At 54.8% G+C, this 20,185-nt stretch overlaps 2 protein-coding genes across 10 annotated transcripts in view; both read left to right on the forward strand.

Moving 5' to 3' along the window:
- The window catches only part of TOP1 (DNA topoisomerase I), a 65,862-nt gene extending 63,680 nt beyond the window's left edge, over nt 1-2,182 (forward strand). For both annotated transcript variants that reach the window (XM_021527850.4, XM_085557989.1), the window contains 2 exons: nt 496-645; nt 783-2,182. In XM_021527850.4, coding sequence (XP_021383525.1) covers nt 496-645; nt 783-885 — 253 coding nt within the window. In that variant the 3' untranslated portion in view covers nt 886-2,182. The remainder of the gene's footprint in view (nt 1-495; nt 646-782) is intronic.
- A 4,065-nt stretch (nt 2,183-6,247) lies between these two features.
- The window catches only part of PLCG1 (phospholipase C gamma 1), a 41,024-nt gene continuing 27,086 nt past the window's right edge, over nt 6,248-20,185 (forward strand). For 4 of the 8 annotated variants that reach the window (XM_085557990.1, XM_085557992.1, XM_085557991.1 and 1 more), the window contains exon 1: nt 6,248-6,710. In XM_085557990.1, the coding sequence (XP_085414116.1) occupies nt 6,263-6,710 (448 nt within the window). In that variant the 5' untranslated portion in view covers nt 6,248-6,262. Of the gene's footprint in view, nt 6,772-20,185 lie in introns of all 8 variants that reach the window. The other 4 variants (XM_021527851.3, XM_021527852.3, XM_085557994.1 and 1 more) reach the window with 2 other exon arrangements.

The raw sequence follows: 20,185 nt of genomic DNA on the forward strand, positions 1-20,185 counted from the left end.
CTGCCCAGGAGCAATCTGCAGCATTGCTGTGTTCCTGGGGAGCCAGGGCTGGCACAATTAATTAATTAATTAATTGCACAGGCACCTCCCTGAGTTCTGCACTCCCCGTTGGAAGCCCACGGCACAGACCATGTGCTGGGGCTCCGTGTGGGCTCTGCAGAGCAGCCACGGGGAGCTGAGTTACAGGAGCACTAGAAGCAGGATCACAGCATGACTTGCTGAGGGATAGATGGGCTGGTGTGGGAGTGGGTGTGTAGCATCAGAACAGTTCAGGCTGTTGCTTCCAACCCTTTAAAACAAAACTGCTGCTTAAGACTCCCGCTCTGCCTCTTGGAAAATGTCAGTTCTTAATTGCATGTGCTGAGTGTGTTGTTGTCACCATCTGTGCTGACACAGCTGTCCTGTGTGGCTGGTGGCATTGCATACCTTGAGCAGAGTCCCTTTGGGTTCCCACAGTGCTGTAGGATTTCAATGCTTTGTTCTTTGCCACCCCAGGACAGTGGAGAGCAAGAAGAAAGCAGTGCAGAGGATCGAGGAGCAGCTGATGAAGCTGGAGGTTCAGGCTACAGATAGGGAGGAGAACAAGCAGATTGCTTTGGGCACCTCCAAACTCAACTATCTGGATCCCAGGATCTCTGTTGCTTGGTAAGCCTCTGCCTGGGGTGTGCTGGGGTGACCCACCCCAGCCCTTCACCTCTGTGCTGTCCCCCCACATAGCAACAAGGGCAGGGTGTCTGGCCTTCCTTTTATCCCTAACTCTAACAGCATCTCCTCTCCTGCAGGTGTAAGAAGTGGGGAATTCCTATAGAGAAGATTTATAACAAAACCCAGCGAGAGAAATTTGCCTGGGCTATCGACATGGCAGAGGAAGACTATGAGTTTTAACCTGTTTTTATTGAGATGAATTTTATGGGAAAAGGGAGTAGCCTGGTTTTTAGGGAGATTGATAAACTGTGAGCCTTACTTGTCCTTGGATGCTGGGGAAGGGGGAGGAAAGGGGCAAGTGAGCATCAGATAAAACAGCCAACATCTTGCAGAAAGCATAACCTGGAAATATCTTAAAGGAGCTGAGCCAGTTGTCCTATGGACAACTTATTTAAAAATGTTTCAGAGATCCAAATTCTAGCTGTCTGGTTTGTGTGGTTTTTCTCTTGAGGCAGGGCAAGTGGATGGGGGATTTGTCAACCTTCCGCCAGGCAAATTCACCATCACACTGAGAGCGTGGGAATCTTTAGCTACTGTATACAAAATCCAATTATATTGGTGCGTTTTTACAGTTAGGGTTTTGCAATAACTTCTATATTTTAATAGAAAATGGACTCCTTAACCCCTGCCCTTCCCCTCCCGCCCCATTTCAGAATTTAACAAATAAACAAAATTTAAGGAACCCAACGCACCTGTTACAGCTGTCACTATAGTCATGGAAATACCCAAATCTTTTTCAATTTGTCACTTGAAACAGTCGTGGCATTGGAACATGAATTACAAATATCCACCACATTTGTTCAGAGCAAATAATGATGGGAAATCGGCCTCCTGACTAGAGTGTTCCTATTTTAAATGTGAATTTTTATTTCTTTTTAATTATTTTAAAATATTTAAACAGTTTTCTTTCTTTATGATCTTAAAGATCATGTAGGTTTGGGAGCGGGTGGGGGGAGGGGGCCGTGTGAGGGAAAGATGTGTGTGGAATTTGAGGACAAGTGAAATTGGAAACAAATGACATTCCCATCACCCTTTGTTCTGAACATGCTCTGTACACTTCCAAGAATTATCTACTTTTTAGGTTTGTCAGACTGTTTTACCTTTTCCCTCCCCCTTTTTTTCTAAGCCCCACTCCCCTCTTTTACTTGAAAGATTTTATTGTGTAAAAAGAAGTTTCACAGGTCAATAAATTTCGAGGGAAATGAGCATTGGTCCAAAAAGGAAAATAATCAAGATTTTAGGGCTTTTATTTTTTTCTTTTGTAATTGTGTAAAAAAATTTTAAAAATTAAAAAGCAGAATTTTAATGTGAAACCTTTTTTTGCTATAATCATTAGTCTTAGAGGCATCGTTAGCGTAGTGTGTGTGCAAGACCATTTCCTGCAGCCTTTCCTCAACAAGTATCTTCTATTTTTATCATGAATTCCCTTTTAATCAAGTGTAGGTTATTTAAAATAAATTCCTACAACTTAACTGAGTGTCGGTGTCTCTGTGTTCTTTCACCTCCAGCCCTGGATGTGAGGCCCCCGTGGTCGCTGGGCTGGTGATGATGGTGGGATGCAGTTCCTGTTCCCAGCCCCAGCAGGAATTCCCTGAAGGATGTGCCCATCCCTGCCTTGCTGTGATTGTGCTGCCCCCTCCGTGGTGCCCACCCTGGCTTTCCACGCAGGCACAGCTCACAGTTTGCTTTGCCCTGGGGGAAGCCCTGCCCAGGACAGCAGAGAGCAGGAGCAGGGGGATGCAGTGAGCCCAGAGCTGCTCCGCCTGGTTTCTCTGCTGCCTTTTATTCAGCCCCAGCCCTCTGCACAGAGCAGGATGGAGGGAGGGCACCTCCTTCCCCTCCGTGCCTGGGAAGGGCGGGAGGCTGGGCAAGGACTCAGGTGATGAGGCTGATGGATGCATTCTCCCCCCTGGTGCTGGGAGCAGCCCTGGCCTGGTGTCCTTGGGGATTGTGGAGCAGGCAGAGCCCTGGCTCCTCTGCAAGCACCTCCCCGTGATCCCAGAGCTGGGGTGGGCTCCCAGACCCCCGAGGGTGGCTGTGGGGCCAGGCTCTGGGCAGCCAGCCCTGAGCTGCTTCCTGCTGCTCGCTGTGATCCGCAGGCACTTTGTTGTGGCTGCACAAGCTCAGAGTCTGGCAGGAGTTTGCTCTCTGGGGCCTTTCCAAGGTGCAGCGGTGAAAATGCCAGTGGAGAGGGAAAGGGGCTCATTGTGCTCCCAGCCTGCCCGTGGCTGAACAATGCAGCCTGTAAAAATATCATTTCTATTTATACGGCCCTGCTTCCCGCCTGCTGACCTGGCCCAGTTATCCCCTATCTTACAAATTCTAGTATTCTTGAACAGGGAATTGGGGAATGCAGTGGGAAGGGATGCTCTCCCATAGAGGGGGTCCCCCACCCCAGAATTGCTGCTGGCAGATCCACCTGGGCATGGTGGGGTTCTCTGGCCAGGCTGGGAGATCTGTGTCTGATGGCCAAGGCTGGAGCGTATTGTGCCTCTCGGTCAGCAAGAAGGAGAAGGATGTTGGTGCAAAACCCACCCTTGAAAATTCCCCCTGCTCCCTCCCAGCACTGGGGAGCACAGGCTCTGTCCTGGGCAGGGGGCTGAGGAGGGTTTAATCGGTGGCTTTGCCTGTGGCACAGCATGCTGAGGACCACACACCCCATGGAGAATTCCCAGACCCCACTGACTCACTGTGCAAACGGAGAAATGGCCACAAACCTGCCACATCCTGTCTTGCATCCCTCTGCTGCAGCGCCTGTGCTCGCCTGCCCTAGTGCCACCACCCCCACAACCGGGCCTGTGTTTGGCAGCCAGGGAAACTGAGGCAGCAGTGACATGACCGGAGGAGAGGACACAAATGTAGCTTTGAACTGGATCTTGTGCAGCACAGGGCCTGGCGGCCAAGGGGAGGTGAAAAACCCTGCAGGATGCAGCCCCATCCCCCTTGCAGTCTTAAGGATTCCGGGGTTGAAAATTGAAACCGGGTGAATTCGATATTAAAGAAGTGCGGGGACAGGGAGCGGGAGCTGCAGTGGGTTTCTCGCCGGGTGCCGGCTGTCACCCAGAGGGAATTTGCAGCGCCGGGCAGGGGCTGTGGGGAGGCAGCCTGCGGGCACGGCTGTGCCCGGCTCCCGGAGAGCGAGCCCCCGCAGCCCCGGGCGGCTCTGCCCCGCATCCCGGCACAGCACCAGCCCGGGCAGCTCCGCACCGCCTTCCCCCGGGGCCCTCCGCGCCCTGCTCCCTGCAGCACCACCGCAGCAATTCCCCCGTGGGGATTCTCTCGGCTGGTGTTGTCTTCACCCAGCCCGGGCAGCGCAGAGCAGGCAGGAATGAAGAAATAACCCGGAGAGAGGCATCTCGCCCAGGGTCTGCACCACTTCCTTGAGTATCAGGCACCCACTGGGCAGAGGGATGCTGCGCTGCAGGGACCCCCGCACCTGCCTGTGGGGTGGGCTCGCAGTGCTGTGTCCCTGGATTCTGTTCCCCGGGCTTTGAGCACGCCTGGGGCTGTCCTTAAGCCGGAGGTCACCTGGCATTGGCCTGTTCCCGGTGGGAGGATGCAGCTGCTCCACGAATCCTGCAGGATATGGGGGATGGCATCCCGTGCTCCGGAACTCTGAAGGGGGAGGTGCTGGGGCCACTCCGAGGGGAAAATCCCCCTTTTCCCTGAGGCGTTGGCAAGGGGAGATTGCAAGACCCGCAGGCTTCCACAGCCATATGATGAGCACAGTCCAGAGAATTTCTTCAAAAGCAAAACAGGAACATAATGGAAGTTTTTACTGCCCTGAGGGGTGGGGATGATTGTTCACAGCCTGGCTGGTACAGGAGCTGGGGCCACCAAATGGGGCTGACAGACAGCAGGCACACAAGGGCTATCAAATTTCCTCTGCTGTCAAATTAAACAGAGGAATTCCTTGGCATGCAGCATCTTAGACACAGAGAGCTAATGCAAGGCTAAAAGATGATCAGTCAAACTTAGAAAATAAAAAATATCCACTGCAAACAGCTCATTGTAAACCACATCCTCCACGTGTTGGCCTCAGCCACCCCGAGCTCCGAGCTGAGGACACACCTTGCCAGGTGCTCTCCATCAGCAGGAGCTGGCAGTGTTTGGGAACAAGGGAGTTACCTGTTCTGCTTCTTCGATGGCCACACTCCATTCCCAGGTTTTGCCCTCAAAAACAAGGGTGTGCCCACAATGCTCAGCTATTTTAAGACCACTGGGAGCCGGCTGTTTCCTGCCGGTCCCAAGCGAGGCCATTACACAAGCCAGGAGCCACTTCCCACGGCGGCTCACCCCGGAGAGAATGAGGCCCGGAGTGCTGTGCCAGCACCGAGCCCAGGCTCCAGCAGCTCTGGCTCAGCTCAGCACATCCCCAGCATCCTTACAGTGCTGTCATACACTGCTCACTTCTATCAGGGCAGGTTTAGACTCTCACCTTGCCTGTTTGATGCCCAGACGCCAGGTAGGATCCTAAACGACCTTATAGGGCTCCTACTGTGTGTGGATGCGTGTGTGCTGCGGAATGTCCCTGTGGAGGCAGGTGGAGCAGTAGGACACAGAGAGCTGCTCACATGTGGAATCCACTCAGGGATGGGCCCCTCACTAAGAAGATTACACCCTCCCAGTCCCAGCTGTGAGCTGGGGGGCTGAGATAAGGACTGCTGAGCACAGGCTGCCTTGCCATGGGCCTGTGGGCAGGTGTGTGTACGTGTGTGTATTCACAGCATCATGAGGTTTGGAAAAAAGAAAAAAAATAATGGGATCAATAAAGTTGGAAAAGTCCTCTAAGATCATCAGGTCCAAGCATTAACCCATATTTATACATTTATACATATAAATGGGAAAGCCTGAGCACTGTGTGCCATGGGGTGTCCTAATGTAAAGGAAGGTACGGGGAAGAAGGTCAGAGGCACACAGAAAGGGAAATCACAGGCTTTAACCACATGAATGGAGCAAACTGCACTGAAACGCTCCCCAATTCAACCACTTATCCCCTTGCTAACCCTGCTTTTGTGTGGTCTCTAACCCCTGTTTTTTGTGGGGCCAGAGAACAGCTGGAGAGTGTCCAGTGACCCCCGGCTCCCTACAGGTCCCCCAGGGGTGGGATGCCACAGGCCACCCTGCAAGCCCGGTCCTGTTTTCCATGCCAGCACGGATCCAGCTGGGATCGGTGTGGAGGAAACTCCAGCAAACGCAGACCTGGCTTCATCAAGAAGCCACACCACACGGAAAAGCCACCGTGGGATGCACTGCTGGAACTCCACACGTGGCACGCCAGGATCCCACACAAACCCTGCTGTGGGTGCCACGGCCCTAAGGTATCCTGTGGGCTGTGTAGCCCACGGGGGACCTGCGGGGTGCAGGGTGGTCCCCTAGGTGTGCCATGGGGTGCAGAGTCCCCGATCCCCAGGGGTGCCATGGGGTGCAGAGTCCCCGATCCCCAGAGGTGCCATGGGGTGCAGATTCTCCGATCCCCAGACATCTCATGGGCTGCAGAGTCCCCCCGTCCCGCAGGGGAGCCGGTGCCATGGGGTGCAGAGTCCCCCGGTCCCCCATGGTGCGGAGGGTCGCACGGTTCCCAGCGTGCTGGGCGGTCTGTGGCACTCCATCCCGCACCACGAAGGAGCCGCGCTGTGTGGGGATGCTCCGAGCCCCCGCAGCACCGGCTGCGCGCTCCCCGCACGCTGCGCGCCCGCCCTCCGCGCCGGCAGCGCTCCGCCCCTTCCCCTCCCTCCTCCTCCTCCTTCCTCGCTCCTCCTTCTCCCTCTCCTCCTCCTCCTCCTCCTCCGCTCCCTCCCGCGGCGGCGGCGCGGGGCGCGGCGGGGCTCGGGCGCTCCCGCTCCCCTTTGTTCGCCGCGCCGATGGCGGCCGGGCCGGGCGCCGGCCCCGGGGCGCCCAGCGAGGCGGAGGCGGCGCAGCTGTGCCGCAGCTTGGAGATGGGCACCGTCATGACCCTCTTCTACTCCAAAAAGTCGCAGCGACCCGAGCGGAAAACTTTCCAGGTGAAGCTGGAGACGCGGCAGGTCACCTGGAGCCGCGGCTCCGAGAAGGTGGAGGGGGCCGGTGAGTGCGCGGCGGAGCCCGGCGGGAAGGGGCGGCCGAGGGGCTGGAACCCCGCCGGGAGCCGGGGCTCGGTGGCGAGGAGAGGGGCACGGGAAAAATAAAATAAAATAAAAATAAGGAACCTCCAGGCTCTCCGCGCCCGGCATCTCCCCGCGGGCAGCCTGGGGGGCGGAGAGGAGTCCGGGTCCCAGCGTGGGGCCGACCCCGACCGCCCTGTGCGCGGGGGATGCGCGGGGGATGCGCGGGCCGGTACCGCCGCTGCCCCCGCCCAGCGCCGCCTCCCAACTTTCCGCATCCCTGTTCGGCACCAAACTTCCCCTGGGATAAACGCGGTGTTTTCCCGGGTGGTGCCTTGGCGAGCAGCACCTAAGGGCGGTAGGGAACCTCAGAAGGAGGCAGGACTAGTGTGAGCCCTTTTGCGGTTGCACCTCGGAGCAACAGATGAGATCGAACGGAAAAGGTTAAACAGTAGGAAAACCAACCCAAAATATTGTGCTGTAGTTCCGTCCTCTTCCCCGTTGCCCACTGCGCATCAGCCCGAGGGTGCTGGCACAGGGTGTGCTGAGCCCCGGCTTCCTGTGCTGGATGGGGGCGAGGAGGACAGAGGAAAGAATGAAACCTGAGTGTAAAACCAGGTTTCTTATGCAGGGCCGTAAGGTGGGAAGGGGGTGAGATCTGGCATGCTCTGCACTCTTAAACTTGGTGTTGGTTTCCCAGGTTTTCTTAAATTATCCTTCCTGCCCCTGTGTGCACCAGCACGAGGACAGGGGCTCTGCTCTGTGTGGGACGTGAGGAAGAGGGGACGTGCACGAAGGCCAAGTGGTGGGAGAGCTGGTACTGGCTGTGGCACTGGCCTTCCCCATGCTGAGGGATGTGGCAGAGGCCCAGCAAGGCCAGGGAGGGGTTGTCATCTCTCCTGGCAAGTGCTGCTGGTCCAGGATGGAAAGCTGGGATGCTGTTAGTACAAGGGGCTTTGATGAGGAAGGGGCATGGAGATGGTGGCCACACCTCTGTAGCAGGTCCACAAAATGCTAATCTGGGGCTTTGGTTTGCCCTGGGACCCTTTGAGTCCTCTACCTTGCGCCCTGTGGGGTCTACAGGCAGATCTGGAGGGAGTCTTTAGCATCATGAGGACGTGCAGCTCCCCCATCTCTTTCCCAGAAGGGCCTGTGGGAGCGGTGAGGCAGTGTGAGAGCAGCATTTCATTGACCCTGGGCTTGAGCTGTTCTCAAACTCAGGCAGAACAAACATTGGTCTTGCTGGGGAGATTCTGGTCTTGGGCAGAGCCCACAGACCACGTGTGCCCATGGGGGACAGAGGTGTCTGCATGGGTGGTTGTTCCTGGGGACAGACCTGGGTGTGTCCCTGTAACCTTTTGGGGAAATCTGGAGAACTTCAGTTTCTGTACCAGAGTTGTGGGCCTGACAATGATAAAGCCACGGCTGCAAGGAATCCTTGTGCTGTGCAGACATCCAAGAGCAGTGAAAGCAAAGAGAGTGTCCCAGGGACCGAGATGACTGTGTTTCTTTTAATGTCACAAAGAAAAATTCCTTGGGGCCTCTCTACTGTGCCACAGGCAAGGTGTCTGGCTGGTGGTTTTGGTCTCTGGGCTCCCCATGTGTGCCTCCCTGTGCTCGTGGTGGTCTCACACTATGTGTGACCCTCCCAAGTGGCCAGGTGGGCCTTGCTGGACACAGAGGACATCAGGCTGAAGAGCTGCTGTATCTTCAGCCTCATCTCTCTGATGCCAGATGCTTTCCCCATGGCATCCTCTCTCACCAGAGCAGCTCACCCTGCCCTCAGTCCCCTCCTCTGGTGTCACCCAGCACCCTGAGCTTGCACGGCTGAGGAGCAGAGCTTTGCTTTAACACTTCCTGGACAGAACTGTGGGGCTCCAGCTGGAAATACCAACCTGTGTACACAAATAGTGCCTGGGTTTCTAGGCAGGCAAGGCAAAGCCATGGGATCGATGGCCAGCAGTACCAGGTTCTTGGCCAGCTTCCCTATTTTTATCTGGATGTGCTTTCTGGGCAGAAAGAGGATGCCTGGGAAATGCTGGGTGTGTGACAGCTCCACTTCAAGGTATTCCCCTCCTGGCTCATCCCCTTGAGGTCAACATTGCCATGGCCATGGTGGGAACCAGAGAACCAGAGGGGGAATAATCTGGAGTTGAGCTCATCGCTTTCAGTGCAGGGTATGGGCAATGACTGATCCAGTTCTCCCCATGAAGAGAAGCCATGCCAGCACAGGGAGCAGTAGGTTGGGGCTGGTAGGGACACTGGGTTTTACTTTTTGTGGTGGTTCTGGTTTGGCCTCAGCTTGCACTATGAGGAGAGTAGCCAGCTGTCAGGGGATGAGGCGTTCCTTCCCATGGAACAGCATCTCCTCCAAATGGTGTCTGGGGACTTACAGATCAAAGATTGCTGTGTCCATGGGTCAACAATGGATGTTCTTGTGTTTCTTGAGAGCTGGAGACCACCACAGAGTTTTAGACTGCTCTGGGTACATGTTAAATGTCTAAGTAGGAATGATTCTCGGGTTTTATCCATTTCAGAACAGGTGAACATCCACGGTATATTGCATATGGAGGTTTTGGGCTCGGGGCATGTCTGTGTGGATGGCCATGTCTTGGAGAGGTCTCCATGGACACCAGCGACAGAGGATCTGTGCTTCTTTCTCTGCTCCTGTGGGCTGTGCAGAAAGGAGATGTGTGTTTCTCCCAGAGAGGGATGGGTGATCTGGCTCCATGGCTGACAGTGTTGGGAAGAGCACAGCCCCTGTGGCTGCAGCTTGGGAAGCTCCTGTTGCAGGGTGGGCAGTGCATGAAGGGACAGAGGTCAGCTGCACGTGGGCTAAAGCTGCAGTGTGCCAGGAGGAGAGGGCACAGCCCCTGCCATCGTTCCTCGGTGTGGTGGTGCTCGTTTTGGAGCTTTGCCATCACTGTCAGAGGTGTCATGGAGCAGCTGCTGCCCCAGGATCTGCGGGGGCTGGTCTGTCAGTGCTTCTGATCTCTGCAACAGGCAGCCAGTTCTTTGCCTTGAAAACAACATTTGGGTGATGCTTGGCTTTCTGTGCACACTGATGTGGAGCTTAGAGGGGAGCAGAACCTGAGCAGCCTGAAGATCACCCCACTGCTGGAGAGAGATCCAGGGAACTTCTGTCCTCTGTGCTTTTGGTGCCTCAACAGCCTGGTGCTGTCACTCTGAGTTCCCTCCCTCTGCCTTGCTGCTGTGCCCAGAGGTTATGTGCCACCTTTATTTCAAGTTACTGAAGCCAGCAGGGTCTGACTGGCCTCTGCAAGGAACTTTTGGCACTTCAGGACAATGATCTCTCTGTGCTTCAGCAGATAGTGAGATAGACAGTGAGATAGGACCATGGGGCTGCTAGATGGGGAGGAGCCTGTGTAGATGTGGCACCTGGGGCATGGTTCAGTGGTGGACCTGGCAGTGCTGGGTTAATGGTTGGACTGGGTGGTCTCAGAGGACTTTTCCTACCCTAAAGATTCTGTGTTCATCACCACATGTGCAGCAGATGGGCAGGTAACCAGCTGGCCTCACTGACCACCATGAAGCTGCCCAGCCTTGCCTGCCCAGGAGCCAGGAGGTGCTGTGGGACGGAGAGCAGAGCCCTTGCTGGAGTGACAGCCCTGTCCTTGTCCCCAGCCTTGTGACCCTTGTGGAGCAATTTGGGAGCGCTGCATGAAGACCCTGTGTGTCCCCACTCTGCCCTCTGTGAGCAGGGCTCCAGCCAGCTCCAGCCTCTCCTCTTGGACAGGACCCTGCTCCTCCCTGAGCTCTTCAGCTCTCGCCAGAGCTCCGAGAATCTCCCTGAGCTGAGGGCTGGGGAGGAGGGATAAGCTCCCCTGGGCAGGAAGCCTTTCCCTTTCCAAAGCAGTTGCCTCCTTCTCCTGTACTTTTTCAAAACTGTGCAAAACTCAATCCTGGTTTGTGCCAAAAAAAGGGCTTTTTTTTTTTTCAATTACTACTTGTTTTTATTCATAGGGTTCCAGCCAGGTTTAATTACCAACACGTTGCTTTCTTGCTAATCAACTCTGCAGAGGGCCTGGCTGCTACAATAGGAAGAGTGCTAATAATTTTCTATTCTTTTTGTTAAGCACCCAGAGCAAAGTAGAGCTAATCCCTCAAGTCAGTTGTCTTTCATGCATTTATTTTCTTTTAAACTTCCTGTGTTAACTGATGCTTTATTTTTAATAAAAAAGGGTCTTGCATTCTTACCTTCTCATGCTGGGGGGGTTATAGGCCAGCTTCAAATTGAACAGTTTGCCTTGAAACACGTCAGAAAATTCGGAGAGTTTGCTCAAAGAGTGAGCTGAAAATTTGGAGCAGATGTTTGTTTTATAGGGGAGAGAGAGGGGAAAAAAAAAACTACCTCACAAAAACCCTGGTTGCATTCTTGCTTTCAGTGAAATGAGCTCAGTCCCTTGGAGGTGGAGAAAAGCTATTGCCTGTGTAAAAGAAAAGAAATGAGCTGTAAAATATTAATGCAAAGTGGCTCTGAAGTGTGGCTGTACTCGCCTCGGCCGTTTCAAGCACCAGCCTCTTTCATTAGTCCACTGGGGCACAGCTTCTTTAATTATCTTTTTTTGGGGCCATTTGCTTAAGCTGAGGAGCTTGAAGCTCTTAAGAAACAAATGAGCCAGAAATGGTTTTCAAGGAAAAAATAGCTTCAGAGTGAGCTCCTCTTGGGGTGCAGGATGCAGCCCCTGCAGTGGGCAGGAGTGGGAGGAGGGAGCTCCCCCTGAGGTGCCTGGAGCAGGGGTGGGAAGGGGCGAGTGTGGCTTGTGAGTGTCTGGATGGTTGAAGCTTCCCCTGTGATGCTGTGCTGTGGGAGCTCCTTGAGGGCAGGTTTTTTGCGTCCCCCTTCCTGCCAACAAGGGCATTTATGCTACCCACAAAGCAAGTGAGCTCTGCTCTGCCTTCACCTCCAAACTGAAACAGCCTCTCCCCTCACTTCACATATCCCTTTGTCATCCCAGCTTTACTCTTGGTAGCATCTTCCAGGAGCAGCAGGTTAGAAAACCCCTCCCCATGCAGTAGGACGTGTCACCTCCTCCCTTGGCATCTCAAAAGCTTCTCTGCAACCTGGAGAGCAGCTGGAAGTTGGCTGGCTGGTGTTTTCCTCTAGTACCTGCACCCACGTCATCCATCCATCCATCTGGTTCCTTCCTCTGCCAGTCAGCCACGTGGAAGGAATTGCCTTATGGGGTTCAAGCCCACTAATTAGAATGTGCTGGAGAGGTTTTGCGAAGTCTTGGACTGATTATTTCTCACCAACATCAAGGGGCTGAGTGTTTCAGGGCTTGGCTTTCTCCTCGCCATGGCTGGACACCATGTGTGGCAGCAGGAGCACCTGAGTGAGCTGGATCTGAGCATCTGGCCTTGCAGAGCATGTGCCAAGAGCTGCCACGCTCAGCTCTGTCACCTCCCGTCACTGGGGCTGTTCTGTTGGGGGATTTTGTACAGGATTTCCCCCATCTCCACGCTGAGGAGCTGAGCCAGCAGCTGCCCAGCCCAGTCTGGGATCTCTCTGCTGCTCTGTTTGAGCAGCTTTACCTGCACAGCTGGGCTGGTGAGGATGGTCATCCTTATCTCAAAGGTTTGCTGGCTTTATCTGATGGCAGTGGCTGCCCTGTGAACACCCCCAGGACATGCTGACTGTCAGCCATGCCCATGGCCTGGCCCTGTGTGAGCAGGCTGTGACCTCCTGCATATTTTACAGATTGCAGACACAGGAGGAAAGGCTCTGCAGCCTTGAGTCAGTGCTAAAGTCCCCAGCCCTGAGGCCCCAGTCCCAAAGTGCTGCATGTGGCAGGGCAGTCTTGGCCAGTGAGTTGCCCAGGAGAGCAGACTTGGTGTAAATTCTGTGTTCCTGGGAACCTGGGCACTGCTCTTGGGCTGGGACCTTTCTCTCCGGAGAGCACTGGGGCTGTTGTGTCCTGTTGGAACTGACCCACATCAAAGTGTGCTGTGACGGGCAGCCTGGCCAGGATGGGAACCCTTGGAATGGAGCAGGGGCTCTCAGAACAGACCCTCACTTACAGTTCTGGCTACATCACACAAACTTCTGCTTGAGCTGCAGCAGCTCAGCCTCTGGATGGCAGCTTCAGAAGCTGCTGGAGGTGGAACACGTTTGATTGTGTGTCCAACTCCTCCATCTCTGCTGAAGTGGGATCCTGCTGGGGTGCTGGACAGACAGTTTGTGCTGAGCATCTCATCCAGGCCGTGGGGCAGGCTGGCAGGAGCTGTGAGCAGCCTTTGAGACCAGCCTGTGGTTGCTGTCCTGCAGGAATAGCCCAGCTCCACACTGGTGGTGGGCTGGTAGGTGAAGAGGCCAGCAGTGACAGTCTGTGCTTAATGCTGGCTCAGCCAGGAGCTGGGCTGGTGGCTCTGGGCTCAGAGGTGTGTGACAGTGGCTCCAGGAGCCGGGTGGGCTGGCAGGGCTGCAGCCAGCCCCCGTGCTGTGTCCCTGTCCTGAGCTGCTGCAGGTCCTGTGAGACCCAGGGTAAAGCTCACGGTGCAGGAGGGTGTGGGGAGCCCAGGAAGAACTTGCAGCATGTGGTGAGGAGGTGTGGGCCTTTGAGCACAGAAAACCCGAGCAGCTCTGAGTTATAAACCATTGGCTGTGCCTCACCATACAGTAGAAGGAAATGGGTGAAGTCAGTGGAGAAGAATTTTTTACTTTTCTAGTGTTCTCTGAGGTTTAAGGGCAGTAGAAATCAGAACATTTTGAAGCTCTTACAATGCTTTTGGAAAGTTTCCCCCACATCCTTCCTCTTTGCCCTTGGCCAAACAGGCTTGGGAAGTGGATGGTGGAACTAGAGGGGGATACCTGTCTAGAGGGGGGTAAAAGGAGAGAGCAGCTCTAGGTGTTCAACAGATGTACAGCAGCTGTGTGGAGCCTGACATCTGGGGATGCTCACAGAAACCCGTGGGGCTCCTCAGCTCCCCTGGTCGTGGTGGCTGCTGCTGCTGCCCCATATGAGCCCAGCTGAAGAGCCAGCCCATGCCCTGGCCGTGCTGTGTCCTGCCTGCACAGGGGGGCTGCCTGCCTGATCTCATGGCTTTTTCCTGCTCATCTGTTCCGCCGAGCGTGGTTTTGCTGCGGAGGTGTTACATCAGACCATGGTGGGAGAGTGTGTTCCAGACCAGGGAGAGCCCTCAGGAAGGGACATGGTGACAGCAGCCATTCCTAAAGGGACTCTGTAATGCTGGAAAAATCTCTCCTTCAAAGCGGTTTCAATCTTTAAGTTTTGAGTATTCTTACTTTGAACAAAGTGCTGTTTTAGATGGAAAAAGCTTTTTGACATTGATTCCAATGAGAAACTTCCTCATTTCTGAGAATTTCAGCCTTTCTGGAGTTCCCCCAGCACTTGGAACTCTAGGCCAGGGCTGTCTGCTTCTGGGCTGCCAGGCTCATGCCTCCTGTCCCCGGTGTCCTTATCTCTGAGTACCTTGCTGGCACTCGATCTGTCCTTGTCATCTGTTGAACATCTTGATACCCTGGATGGCAGGAAGATTCAGGCTTGTGGAGCACCCAAACAGCCATGGGCTGATGTCTCTAGCAGAAGCTGGCCACACTATGGCTGTACAAATCAGCAGAGCTTTAGGATGCTGGCAGCCCATACTCTGAAAGTCTCTGTGATTTTCAAACTGCTTTTTAGCTCCATCTCTGCTGTCCCTGTGGTCTGGTGGCTCTTTAGCTTGATCTGGGGTCCTGAATTTGGCTGGCTGGGGAGCCATGGGAAGCCTTTCAGAATCTGGGATGGACCTCTCCCTTGTTTCCCTCTGCAGGGCAGGTCCTCCCTTCTGTTTTTAAACATTTGTGGCTCTCAGGTTTGGGTCAGTCCCTCCTTGTGCTGTCAGTAGAGTGTCCCAGAGCGTTCCTGGCTGTCCTAGCCAGGCAAACCCATGGTGCTGGTTTAAAATCATCCCAGGGAAGGTCATGGTCCAGCACATGCTCTCCTCTGATGTGAGATGTTCTGCTGAGCTGTTTGCCCACTGGCCTTAAGGATGCAGTGGCCAAAAGCCATAGCAGAAGGGGCAGGACTGTGACAGGTTGTGCTTTTCCCCAACCCATTACAAACACATTTATTTTCTTTTTCTTGGAATATTACTCTTTTTTTTTTCTTGCCTTAACATATGGAATCCCAGAGCTGTGCTGCCTTGTGTTTGCAGCCCACCCCAAGCCTTTATCCATATGGAGGGGTGTGCAGGACTCCTGCCTTCCCAGTCGTGGTCCTCTGGGAAGTGACCTACTGCCTGAAGTATCTTGGGGACAAAGGTTGCCATTTCTGCTAGCTCCAAACTCCATCCTCCAGGAGCTGGATGTGTGGTGTGTCCCCTGCACAGCCAGGATCCCACAGGAGGGATGGCTGCAGGAGGGCTGCTGTGCTCTGGGTGACACACAGCCATGCTGTGGGTGCTCTGCTGCCTCCTGGCTCTGGGAGCTGCTCCAGCTGTCCTGCTCTGCATCTGCTGGAGCCCCTCTGATTCCCTCTGTGATCTCCTGGGATCCTGTGCAGAGCCCCACCCTGCTCCCTCTGAGCATCACCCGTGGCAGGGCTGCACCAGGCAGAGCTGGAAATCACCACATGCAGGAGGGCTGTCACTGCAGGCTGTGCTCTGCAGGGAGCTGGGCAGACAGCTGCTTGAGAGTCCTTTTCCTGTTTACTTGCTCCCAGAAGTGCTGATGGTGTGGTGATTAAAGGACATCCCCCCTGCATGTGCCAGTGCATCCTTCATCCCTCCTCCTGCTCCTCCTCACCTCCTCATCCTCAGCCCAGGTCAGGCCACGGGGCTGGCTGCAGGTGGGGCTTGGCCCTGCTGGGAGCAGGGAATGTCCAAGAGGACTTTCACCCCCTTGGCTCCCTGCCCTGGAGATCTGTGCCCCATAAATCTGCTTCCCAGCTGGCAGCAGGTGGGGCAGGGGCTGCCTGGGTTTGTTTGCTGCCTCTCAAGGTCCTTCTTGGTGTGAGGCTCTCGTGCCCCTGGCTCATCAGAGCAGAGCACAGAGCCTGCTGCCTCGTCTCTCCGAGCTCCTGTGCTTGGATACCTGCCCTTGGACATCACTCCTCCATCTCTGGCTCCTCTTGCCAGGCTTCCAGGGCACTCTGGATACTCTCCTTCTCTCCTGAGCTTGCAGTCCTTGTCCTGTTAATCCCTGCCAGCTCACAGCCCTCCTCAGCTTCAGAAGACCCAAAAGCTGTGTCACTGATTCCAGAGCAGACCCCAGGCAGTGCCAGGGCAGTGGGGAGTTGGCTCTGCTTGTCTCTATGTCCCAGCAAAGGAGCAGAAATTGATTTTTATTGGTTTTTTTTTCCCTCTACTCTGTCTCACATGTCCTGTAGTGCCTTGTGTTAGCCTGTTCTCAAGGTCTTGCTGCCAGCTGGATTATTGTCTGTAACCTCCAGCAGCTCAGGCTCTGGGGCATGTTATGAAGAGCTCTAGAAGTGAGGAAATGAAATTTTTGAAGCATTGATACATCAGGTTTGATATGGAACATGTTGGGTACAAACAGGAAGAGGTCTCCAGTTCTGGGGACCAAATAAATCCCAGCTGAGGTAATTTAAAACAAACAGTCCCAAGTGGTTTCACACCATCACCATGAGCTTCTGCTTCTCCCCCATAAACTGAAAATGCTGTCAGTGTCTGCTCGGTGCCTGGACATCTTCAGTTGGATGGTGCTGTAAGGAAGTGCCATTGGCTGGTTATCCCCCAAAATCTTGCCTTGGCATGGGAAGGTGAAACCAGCCCAGGGAGGTCCCATCGTGGTCAGTGCAGATAGAGCCAATCTGGTGGAAAGGGAAGAGGAGAGTCGCTGTTTCCATTTCTAACCACTTTGGGACAGGTTTGATTTCTCCAGCAGCTGCTCTGATAACTTTGTGTCTGTCTGGTGTGTGGTGGGGTGGGTAGAAGTGACTCAGGTGGAGAATCCAAGGAGGAGGAGGTGACAGGAGGAGGTGCCTCTGCATTTCGTGGTTGAGGTGGTCCAGCCCCTGGGCCTCTCTGCAGACAGTGGCACAGAGGGAGATCGAGGGGTGGGCACACATCTGGAAGTCACATCTGTGCTGTGGCAAATACTCAACCCTGCCAGTCTCAGAACAGCTTTTGAGTTGAGCATGGGATAGGGAGGGGTCGTTGTGGTGACCTCCAACAGCTCAGCAGCAGTTGGGATCTTCATCCTTCTCTTCCCAGTGTTGCCCTCACACTGCAGAGTTCAAGCCCTGGTACGGGGACAGGGACAAGCCACTTCCCTGCTGCCCACGGAGGGTTCTGGCCAGCAGAACCCAACTGAGGAACGTTCTGGCCAGCAGAACCCAACTGAGGAATGTTCTGGCCAGCAGAACCCAGCTGAGGGTTCTGGCCAGCAGGATCTCTGTTGTAAATTGCTGTCACGGGAACTTGATTGCATCGTCTGCTGGGGTGGATGAAAACTGAGTCACAGCATTTGAACATCACTGACATTTCCTGCCACTGTGACAAATCTTTTCTGTCCTTTGGTTTTCACTCTTTGCCTTTGTGCCTTGTCCTGGGACTTCAATTGCTTTGTGACAGGGCATGGCCCCTGGGCATGAAAGTTGGGAAGGCGCCTTTGTTGAGTGCAGAAATCCCCAAAATGCTCCAAGGAGATCTTGCTGCTGTTGGACAGTCAGGTCCCCAGATCCACCTCTGCCAGGGTTTCCTCAGTGGCCCTGCCAGGCTCCCAGCTGTCAGGCTGTGAGCTGTGCATTCAGAACTGCTGGATTGCCACCTCTGCCATTCTGCCCTCTTGGTTTCTGCCAGTCTGCTTGGTCCCCTCACTGGCAGTGAGCACTCCGGCTGGCTGAGAGCCTGGGGACATCAGTGACCCTGGAAGGTCCAGGAGAGGGATGCAGAGACTTTGCACAGAAGGGTTCCCTGTTTAGCCCTTCCATGAAGGGCCTGTCCAGAGAGCAGCTTCCTTCAGCCTCTTCCATGCTGACCACAGCAGGTACTGAGGTGCCTCATCAATCTGTCCCTGCCCACCTCTGGCTCTCCTTCCAGCTGGAAGATCTTCCCTGGAGGGAGGGAGAGTGGCAGAGGCAGGAGCTGTGCTCACACATCTTCATCCCATTCTCCCTCCAGTTTATTTTGCTCCTTAAAAGTAATTTCATTTCTCACCCCAGCAGGGCTGAGGGGGTTGGAACCTGCCATGCCATGCAGCAGAAAGGTCACCTTGGGGGTGGACTGGGAGCCTTCCCTAGGAAGACTGTCCAGAGCACCAGTGCTGAGCTTCCCTTTTCCAGATGAGTCAGTGGAACTTTGTGCCTCTCAGACAGGGCAGTGACTGAAGGGTCTCTCTGCTGGCTGCCACCAGCCTGATTTCATCTGGGACAGGGACACCAACGTCTTAGAGCAGCATCTGTGGAAGCAAAAACTGTGGCTTTGCCTCAGCTGGAACAGCTCTGCCTCTCTTTAGGGTGGAAATGTGCTCCTGTGTCCTGTATGGTGATAGTGCAACAAGTCCATGGCTCTCAGAGGTGCCAGCCTTGAATGTGGCACTGGGTACCACCAGCAGCCCTGGATGCCCAGTTTGGGATTTGGTACAAAACCCCACAGCTCCACAAAGACAAAATTGCCATGGAGGACAAGAGGGAACCCCAACACATTCCAGGATTGCTGGAGCCCTCACCTGGCATCTGCCATCTGCTGCCTGTCTCCTTGAGCTCCCCACTGGCTGTGGGCAGAGGCTGTGAGGAGGTAGCAGCATCCTGCTCTGCTCACTTGGAGGATCAGCTTTGGTTTTTGACACGTATTTTCTTGCAGCTGAGGGGGAGTGGGAGAGATGTGCCCGTGATAACGGGTCAGGCAGCTGCCAGCCCACAGCTGCCTCTGATTCTCACATCAAGAGGATGTTCAAGAGCTTTTGAAGGCCACCTGCATGAGGCTGATGCCTGGGAAGAGGCCATGGTGCCCTGCAGAAGCCATGTCTGGGCAGGACCTCTGCATCGCTGCTCCAGCCCTAACATGGATGTGTGTGGGGTGGAGGAGGGGAGGTCTCTTCCTCGCATCCTCTCAGCAGCATCTCCTAATCTCCCTGCACATCTCCTGCAGCTTCCTCTGCAGGTGATAAGGATTTAGTGGGGGTGAACAGGGGAGGGAGGAATAGGAGCTCAGAAGCCACAGGACATGTGACGGGGGGCACAGCAGAGGCTGTGGCAGGCAGAGGCTCGGGCAGGAAGCCCCGGTGCCCACAGAGCAGCCAGCACATCCCCATGTGCCCTGCATGGGCTGCTTGGGGTACACTGCTGGCACTGCTGCCCCTTCCCTGGTGCTGTTCAAGCTCCCTGCCAGATCCTCTCACTCCACATCGAGTGACAGGATTGCTGAGAGGACCCAGACTAGCCCCAGTCACCCTGGCTAGTCAGGAACTCCCTGTTGTCCCATCTCCAGCCCATTGAGCTATTCTTCCCTACAGCATCTCCCTCCCAAGGTGCTTTCTGCATGGATGTTGCTGGCATTGGGGTAGTGATACTGAGACAATTGCTTCATAGCAAAATCCAGTGGCTTGGAGCAAAAAATCCAGTTTGCTGATGCAGGTGAGATGAAGCACCTTGTTAGAGCAACCTGAGACACAGCTGAGCTGAGTCTGGAGGGGAAAATAGCTTTGCCTGATTCTTTTCCTGAGGCAGAGGTACCACCTGCATGTTGTAGCAGCAAGAGCAGTGGGACCCACTGATCCCCTGGGCACCAGGATGGCTCCTCCCTGGGACAACAAGGGAAGTGAGGGGATGTTTTAAGTGGATTTGAGTGCTTAACTGAAATGGCTGAGTTTGTTGCCTTTTAGTTCACAGGGGATGAGGGATGCTCTGGAGCACAGGGTGCTGCTGCTTTGGCGATTGTCGGTCCCAGTGGATGGCTCAGCCATGCTCCCTGCCCTCTGGAAAACCAGTTAAGGTCAAACGAGAGGCCTCAGCTGGTTTCTTGCTGTCCTGTCTGGATAAGCCATCTGCTAATGGCACTTGCTCTTCCTCTGGAAACCCGATAGCCGCTGCTGAGCAGGAGGGGGATGTGGTAACCTTGTCTCCCTCCGAGCAGGGATGTTCAGTTCAGCCTCACTGTGCCTGCTCTGGGCTTGTCCATGAAGGGAAGCTTGTGGCCTTGAGGGGCTGAGCTGTTGTCACTCTGAGCACAACACTGATGTACCACACTCCTGATTGCTTGGGCCGAGTGCTTGGCTTCCTCTGGCAGGGATGCAGAGGGGATGTTCCTGTTCCTTACGGGTGTGACACGCGTGCCCTAAGAGCCACCCTAATTCCTAGGCTGTGCCAGAGCCCAGCTCAGCCCGACTGCCCCCGCAGCCAGGGGCTGGGCTCCAGACTGAGAGGTGCTGAGGGCCCTGGCCCCCGGCCAGCCCAGCACTTAGGGCTCCCGGG

Source organism: Lonchura striata, chromosome 20 (assembly GCF_050655825.1).
Source record: "Lonchura striata isolate lonStrDom1 chromosome 20, ASM5065582v1, whole genome shotgun sequence".
NCBI lineage: Eukaryota > Metazoa > Chordata > Aves > Passeriformes > Estrildidae > Lonchura > Lonchura striata.